General features: G+C 36.0%; 1 protein-coding gene across 1 annotated transcript; it reads left to right on the forward strand.

Moving 5' to 3' along the window:
- Window positions 1-2653: 2653 nt before the first annotated feature.
- Window positions 2654-8864, forward strand: Tsp_01893 (ATPase, AAA family; the record flags this gene model as incomplete). Its single annotated transcript, XM_003377657.1, has 17 exons — window positions 2654-2806; window positions 2957-3618; window positions 4599-4731; window positions 5193-5261; window positions 5320-5522; window positions 5581-5647; window positions 5713-6037; window positions 6162-6199; window positions 6255-6373; window positions 6473-6592; window positions 6661-6790; window positions 6881-7008; window positions 7395-7441; window positions 7518-8154; window positions 8326-8518; window positions 8585-8670; window positions 8701-8864. Coding segments are annotated over exons 1-17 (3274 nt in total), but the record flags the coding sequence as incomplete, so codon positions are not given.
- Between the last annotated feature and the right edge of the window lie 169 nt (window positions 8865-9033).

A 9033-nucleotide genomic window follows, 5' to 3' on the forward strand; every position in this document is an offset into this window, starting at 1 on the left:
GTCCTACTATCGGCATTTGATATAACGTCAGTTGGTTCTATAAAATATAGAGATAATGATAAAAATTATTTTCATGAGTGGCGATCACGAAAAAGTATAAACTTCACCACAATTGATATATTTAAATAAACAGAATTTCAATGAATGACAAAACTTCAAACAAACAAAATTTTGGAATAATAAATATTTCCTTTTTTATGTTACGTCACTATTATTAAAGTTACGTAATCCTAAATGGAATATTTGAACCAATGAAGTGAAAAAATATTACAGCTAATCACAACTGAAGAGTTTGAATCAATGAGCAATTAGACAAGGAAAACCAATACGACAAAGATTTTACGGTCCAATAAGATAGCGAGGCTACGGTCTAATAAGATAGCGAGGTCAACGACCAATAAATGAACAGTAGGACCGAATGGGAACAGAAGTGGGACCAAGTGAAGGCAAACCCATATATTGATCTCTCATTGCCGCCCTAACTTTCATTTCCATTGTTGAGAGTGAACAATATCATGTGGTTCACTGACTTGGTTACACAATGAATTTATTTGAGAAAGCGTCTGTATGTAGCATTGTAAAAATTCCAGACACAAATGTCATTGTGTTTTGTACTTGTGCATTTTTATGGTATATTTCAAGAAGTATTTGATGCACTCGCACTATATCAAGGGTCTGTAAAAAATTTCTCAGATGCAGCGTAGCTGCTGCACAGATTGAACTGAAAATGCTTTTGGCTAGCTTAGGGGAAATTTAACGGCAGCACATGTTTGTTGGTCTAGTGAAATTTCAGAAAATTCTGCGTGATGAATTTTGACCATGCTCATGATAATCGCTGCACAGCTTTCTTCATTGTCAAATTAGTTGACAAGGCTAGCTTTGTTGCCATCCTTAAACGTCATTACATATCGAATTATGAAAACAATGAATGATCCATACCTAGATAAGCATGTTCATTTAACCTCTCTTCGTTCAGTTTTAAGCAGCTCATTTGTTGCTTCTAAATTTTATGCAGAATGATGCAATTTTATAATAAATATATTTAATTTGTTAAGAACAAGACCGTCAATTCCATTTTCTTTTATTTCAATCTTCAGTGTTCATCACTAGCGTCTGCTTTTTTCTGCGTCGTAGGTTAGAGATGATAACGATGAATCTCAGTTTGTATCTCAAAGAATCAACAAGCTAATACACAAAGGGAACTGCTGCAGGCTCAAGCGCACAAATCATAATGATTAATACTGGTTGTGAACAAAGATGCAAACAGTGGATTAATGTAGCACATTAAATTAATCTTCTGTAATCAATGAAAGGTAAAAAGACAAAGCTTTTGCATCCCATATTTGGGAAAACTTTGATGGAAAACAATTATCCAATCAATGACGAAAACTATGTAGCTAATCAAGTGCTACAAGTTATTCAACCAATTATAGATACAAACTGATCAACAAATAAAACAGCATAACTCATTGCCCAATTACTAATCAATATCCGTACAGCCAATCAACGACTCGCTAATCACCAATAGGGGGCGGAGTTAGGGGAAATCGGGATTGGACAAAGTGGGACGATTCAGAGCTGGCTGTAATATTTTCATTTTACGAATATTAATTTTCATTAAACAAAATATGAACACGTAGTTCATAACTTGTATTTATTCTTTGAACGCAATGCTTCATGGAATGTAAGAGCAAAATGCAAATTCTTAATTAATAATCAAATCATTTTCTAAATACCAAGTGATATATCAAGAGAGAAATAATTCTAGAAAAACTTTAAATTTGTAATGTTTAATTTAAGATATAAATTGTATTTAATAATTTTAATAAATGTTTGATCTTGTACGCTTTGACTGTAAACAATCATAATGATTTGCTGTTATTATCAAATTAAAGAACTTTCAAAAAAGTTTTACTTTCAGCAATAAATATTGATTTTATTCTTTATTTGACTTATATTTGTCTTTATTTGATCATCTTTTCCAATAGGTTTTTTAGCTACTTAATTTTACGTACCTCTCACGTAGTGGAATTAATTTTGAAAAGGAGAATTAATGGAAAATTAAGATTTTGAGTTTTCATCAATAATATCAATTTTGTTGCAACAAAATAAAAATATTACTATTTCGCTTATTTCATTGCTTATCAACATGTTATGTAGAGCAATATCTGATATAAATTATTTATTTTATTTTATTGTTAATACATTTTGGAGTAGGCCCTTATTATGTTTGCAACATTGAAATTGAATGTAAGTTTTGTTTGTCAAACTTGATTTTCCTTTTTTACAGTTTGAGATTTCTTCTGTGTAGTGAATGAAACCTTAGTTGTCATTGGAATGTTTTACAGGAATTTCAGGTAATATGAAATCTTGTTTCATTTTTAATATATTGTTTGCTGTTAAGTGAATTCCGTGGTCGTTTGAGTTTATAAAATTGAATGAATGTTATTGAATCTTAGTCTGAAAGCTAGTTTGGCTGGGAAAGTGTTGAAAATTGGAAAATGATGTTGAGTTGAATTTTAGACAGTGAATTCTCTGGTGCCTAGGTGACTGTTTTCGTTGTTTTATTTTGGCCATGGACGAGAGTTTTGATGAGCAGATCAGCTTCCGGCTTTGTTGTTCGACATGTTTTGAGATTTTCTGCTCTCCCACTATGCTTATTCTTCACGAAACGATGATTCATCGATTGCTGCCTGGTCAGGTTGCTTCCTTGGATTTTCCGTCGCCATTTGAACAATGTGATTCACATTCAAAAGCTTCGAAAATAACATTTCGCGTGGTTCCTATTTTGGATTGTGCTGGTGTTGTAAGTACTGTTCTGAGGAAGGCAAGACTGTGCGAAGTGAAGAATGAAATGTTGTTTAAACAAGAGGTGATTGATTGATTGATTGTTATTCGTATAAACGTGATTTGTTTGTTTGTTTGAAATTGCATTTAATATGATCGATATATGCAGGGTGACCTGACGTTCTCCACGTTTATATCGGTAGCAATGAACAGCAGTGAATTGATGGACCAGGACCAGCTAGACCGATCAGATATGGCAATGGGGGACGATGTTGCCGAGCACGGTAAGCGTGAGGAGATGTCGTTGAGTGAAGCTGGCTCCATGCGTGGACGCAACCGGCGCCGGCGCAAGAGGTCGGTACTATCGAATCCCATGGCACGGAAGCGTCGCCGAACCGCCAAGTACAAGAGCCCCAACCATTGGAAACCGCCCGGTCGGTTGATCGATATCCAGCTGTACCGGCACAAGAACGACGTCTCCTCTTGGCTGGATGTGAAGCGCTGTCCGGTGTGCTACGAAAATTGCGCCAGCGTGATCGAGACGGTTTTGCACTGCATCTTCAAGCACGGCTTCCAGTTGGAAAGCTTGCAACGGCTGGTATACGAGCCGGAGCGCAGCGTTCGTCAGCTATTCAAAAGTCTGAACTGTCAGTATTGTCCTGACCGTTTTGGCCAAATAGCCGACTGCTTGCTTCACGTGCTTCAAATGCACGGGGATTTGTTCTTCGGTCGGTCGAGCTCCGGTGATCTGCTTGCCACTTGCAGTGTTTTTTTCAGAAACAACAATCTCGCAATCATCAAATTTGTCATGCTTGTTGAAAAGGAACGCTTGTAATCAGTCATACTTTTGCGAACTTTCGGAACTTTTACCAAGTTATTTTCTTCATTATTATTATTTTGTATATTAGCCTTATCCACTTGTTTTTTATTCATATTTATTTCTATTATTTTCTGTTATTCCTTTTTCCATAACGTACGAAAAGATTTTGATTTTATTTGTTTTTCTTTCTAGCTTCACAAAACCTTTACATCATGTAATAAGGCTTTTGTTACTTACCACAGAGAATTCTAGTCGCGCATGTTCGCAGTTTCCCTTTCAAATCACACATTTTTACATTGAGATTGCACGATTTGTTGATTTATTTTTTTGGTGCTTTTATTGTCAGATGCCAAGGTTTTTCGTTTATTATTATTTTTTCATTTTTTATAAATTTTATTGTTGTTGGCGTTTATTTTCTTCAGACTGAACGATGAAGCCATCCTGGACAAAGTTACGATTGAACTTCTACTTGAATTATTTGTACGAATTTACAATTTCAGTAAAGTTGAAATTTGAATATTCCTACTTTGGCATGCTTTATCTATTATTTTCAAAACTGCTTCGTTGAGAAAGTATATATTTATTTGGATAATTTTAAAGAAAAAATATTTATATTAAATGCAGCATCAATCAATTTTTATTCAAATTATTTATCATTTGTTTTTTGAAATTGAATACCTTTTTTTTCTAAAAATAATTTCAAACTTTCAAATAAACTAATTATGTCATGCTTGTTTTTAACTGTCAAAAATTATTTTCATTCTTAATTAATTGAATTATTATTAATTTGTTTTTTTCAAAAAAAATATAAGTATTTTATCAATAACCAGTAAGTTTTTTTAAATACTGTTTCTCTTTCTTTTCTTTTTTGACACGGATTACGGTATTCTGCCAGTTTAAGCTTGAAAATCTACCGTATACTTATGCTATTGAGATTAATTTCAATATTTTCACCGAAAGATGGTATGTTTTTCAAAATTTACGCTTTCAGTTTTTCAATCAGGAAAATTTTTCAGATTTCTTCTTTGGCCGAAGAAGTGTCTGATTTGGCTCGAGTCGAACGTACAGGTTTGCACTCTCATATTCATGGACTTGGAGTGGACCGGAACTCTCAGCCTCTTCAAGTATGATTTCATTGTTTATCAGAGTTAATTTTACTACTTCAGCTTCAATTTCAATTCTATATCGCATAATCTGAATTTATTAATTGGTTATAATTGAGATGATCAGTTCGCTTAACATTTTGTGTGCATATGCAAATGAAAGTGCGTATCTTTAAATATGCAAATTGAATTTATTATCAAATATTTAAATATTGGAAATTGAAATGCTTCACATTTGTGTATTTCATCATGTGCATTGAATACATTTCTTTCGCTTATTGTAATGTTATTTCTATATGCTCATTTAGTCCAAGGTATATTTTTCTCAATTGTGAGGGAAAATATTTGTTTATTTTACTGTTTTATTATTTTAACTTTGTTTATTTGTTGAATTAATATGAAATTTTACGCCCAGTAATAGATGGAAACAGTGAATTAGTAGTAGACAAGGGGGTTATGTATTAAAATTTTCATGTTTTGAGATCGGAGATGGCATGGTTGGCCAGTTGGAAGCAAGAAAAGCAGTTGCGATTGTGGTCAAAATGATACAGGTCAGTTATATGTTTGTTTTTTTCCTAATTTACTTTCAAATAAGGAAAATTGAAACAGGAAGGAAAATTGGCGGGACGTGGCATATTATTGTCAGGCCCTCGTGGATCTGGTAAAACAGCAATTGCGATGGGAATGTGTCAGATGTTAGGAAAGGATACTCCGATAACTATAATTTCGGGAAGTGAAGTATTTTCAGTCGACGTGAACAAAACAGAAGCGCTTACACAAGCCGTACGAAAATCGATTGGTATTCGCATAAAGTGAGAAATTATTTCTTTCTTTTTTTGCTAATTTATTCATCATCAAAAAATATTTCAGAGAAGAAACTGAAGTTATTGAAGGCGAAGTGGTCAGCTTGGACATTGACAGACCAGCATCAGGCGAGGTAAGTGTGAATTTGGTTGTGCACTTTTGCTGGATTTTATTTATTGTTATGTTGTAAAATGTCAGGGCAAAAAGGTTGGCAAATTGATCTTGAGAACATTGGACATGGAAGCGGCTTACGATCTGGGCATGAAAATGATCGATTTGGTACAAAAGGAGAAAGTTCAACCAGGCGATATTATTCAAATAGACAGGGCTTCGAACAAGCTGACAAAGTTGGGCTTTTCAATGACTCGTGCGCACGATTACACGGCCATGGGTCCGCAAACGAAATTGCTCAGCTGTCCATCTGGCGAGCTGCAAAAACGCAGAGAAGTGGTCAACACGGTATCACTGCACGAAGTGGACGTGATCAACAGTCGAAAGCAAGGCTTTTTGGCACTTTTCAGCGGTAATATTTATTTATTTCAATTTCACTGGACAACGTCCCACAGAGTGGAAAAGTGTTGTTTTGTTAGGCGATACGGGAGAAATAAGTCGAGAAGTTCGTGAACAGATAAATTCGAAAATTTCAGAATGGAAAGAAGAAGGCAAAGCTGAAATCATACCTGGAGTAAGTTGCTTGAGTTTGCACATTTTTGTGAAAAATGTTCGTTTGCTTTTTTCAGGTGCTTTTCATAGACGAAGTTCATATGTTGGATATTGAGTGTTTTTCTTTTTTAAATCGAGCTCTGGAAAATGAATTTTCTCCTATTGTTGTCATGGCTACAAATCGTTGCATGGCTGCGTAAGAAATATAATAAATAAATATATTATGTTCATGTTTGATTTTTATGTCGATGGATTTATTTTTGTAAAAAATACGTTAATTTGCATGAATGTTTAGAGTTCGAGGTACGGATCACGTCTGTCCGCACGGTATTCCAGAAGATTTGTTGGATCGGTTGCTGATTATTAAAACGCGACCATATCCGCAGCATGATCTTTATCAAATTTTGAAAATTAGGTATGCCGAATAAAAGTGAAAATAAGAAATAAAAAGTAAACGACATCATGGAATGATTTTTGAATTAGATGCGAAGAAGAGAATGTCAAGATTTCTCAGGAACCATTGAATATATTAACTCATCTAGCCAGTGACACAAGTCTACGTTACGCGATGCAACTTATATCGGTTGCAAATGTGATAAGTCAACGACGAAAGGTTGGTTTGGAGTTTTTTTTTTTAAATATTTTCCATTAATCACTTTGTTTGTTGTCATGTGAAGAAAAATAAAATTTCATTGCAATTCAGGCATCAGAAGTGGGCACGGGCGATATTAAATGTGCGTATGAATTGTTTTGGGATGAAAAAAGAACTGCCCCCTATTTGGATCAGTATCGTCTGCAGATGATCGGTGGCAACGGTCGTTATGCGGAAAAGTCAACGGACATGTCTTCACAGATGCACAGTTGATTAATATTATTGTGATGAAAAAAAATTAATAATAAATGATTCCAATTTGTTTGTTGTTTCACTTCGACAATGGATTCTTCCATGTTATTATTTTTTGTATATTTTTATGCAAAAATTGTTTTTTTTTGGTTGACAATTTTTGTGTGCAGAAAAAATATGGCGGATGTTGAAGAAGAAATGTTCAATTTGTGGAAGCAGTTGGCGGATGCGAAAAAGCAGTCGACAGAACGTGAAAAGCCAAAAAAAGAGAATTTCCCCGCAACAAATGTGGAAGATTTTTTCAAGTTTGAAAAAATTTTTTCATGTTTGAAATTTTTTAATTTTAAATTGCAAAAAGTGTTTTCTCTTTCAGAGAAGAATACTGCTCATCAGCTGGTGAAGAGCCCGATTTACCGAGAGGTATTTTAATAATTCAATTTATTATTATTATCATTATTGTTGTTTTGATTATATATTTTTTTCAAAAAATGTTCAGCTAGTACAAGTTTTGCTTGGAAACGACAAGAGCAGCCGAGGGTTGAAAATGGAATTATTCCTGAAGTGAAAAAGTGTCGACTTGCCGACCCATCGACCCAAGATGACGATGTGAGTTCGAGAATATTCGAATACAAGTGGAAACGGCGTCCTTGTGCATCGTCGAAATTCGACCAACCACTACCAACAACGTCGGAGGAGGAAGAACATGTGGAAAAAAAAACCACAGGGAACCAGAGCAAAAAAACTGCGTATCGTTGCGCGTCGCAGTTCGTCTCTTCGTTGTCACTTCTCTACGGTCGGTCGACGTCGTCGAAATCGTTGGGTCTGACTGGACGTGGTTTCAAGGCGCCGTTGAAAGCATCCGACGACTGTTCAATTCAGGCTCGGAGTGACGATACAGTCGAGCAGATTTGTGGAAGTGGACCTCCGCCTATAGGAACAAGGGACTGCAAGGCCGGAAAGCGAATCGAAGACGACAATGATTCCACATTGAAAGGTTGTGATCCAGAATTGGTGAACTTGATCGAAAGTGAAATTGTGAACAAATCTCCGGCGGTCAATTGGGACGACATTGCTGGATTGAAGCAGGCAAAAATGGCCATCAAAGAAATCGTCGTCTGGCCCATGTTGAGACCGTAAGTTGTTTATTTATTTGTTTATTTGTTAGTTTATTTGTTTTTCTCAAGGGATATTTTTACTGGTCTTTTGGCCCCGTGCAAGGGTCTACTTCTGTTCGGACCGCCCGGCACTGGGAAGACGTTGATCGGCAAATGCATTGCCAGTCAGTGCAGGGCGACGTTTTTCAGCATCAGCGCCAGCACGTTGACGTCGAAATGGGTAGGCGAAGGGGAAAAGTTGGTCCGGGCACTTTTCACTGTGGCTCGCGGTCGTCTGCCGGCGGTGATTTTCATCGACGAGATCGATTCACTGCTGACAAAGCGTACCGATACTGAACACGAATCAAGCAGGCGGATCAAAAACGAATTTTTCACCCAAATGGTTCGAAAATTATTTTTATTTTTTTTCACCCAATCAATCAATTGATTAATTTCAATTTTATTCCAGGAAGGATTGGGCATTTCGAAAGAGGAAAGATTGCTCGTAGTCGGTGCGACAAACAGGCATGCCATACGAAAAGCCAACAGCTTTGTGTAGGTTTTTTTTCAATTGTAATATTTCAGACCTCAAGAGTTGGACGAAGCGGCGAGAAGGCGATTTTCCAGACGACTGTACGTCCCTTTACCGGACGTTGAAGCGAGGTCGGAAATTGTGCGGCGTCTGTTGACCAATCACAACAACACTTTGACCCAATCGGACATTGAACAAGTCTCCAGCTTGACAGAAGGTTTGCAGAAAGAAAAATTAAATTTTAAAGGGGTGGTTTTACTCGGTCCCGCTTTTCTCTCATTGGTCTTTGCCCACGCTATTTTATTAGACCGTCAAATCTTTGTTGTATTGGTTTTCATTTTATTTGGCCGTGAAGTCTTTGTCGTAATGGTTTTCTTTGTCTAATT

This window comes from Trichinella spiralis (assembly GCF_000181795.1).
Source record: "Trichinella spiralis strain ISS 195 chromosome Unknown Scfld4, whole genome shotgun sequence".
In the NCBI taxonomy this organism is placed as follows: domain Eukaryota; kingdom Metazoa; phylum Nematoda; class Enoplea; order Trichinellida; family Trichinellidae; genus Trichinella; species Trichinella spiralis.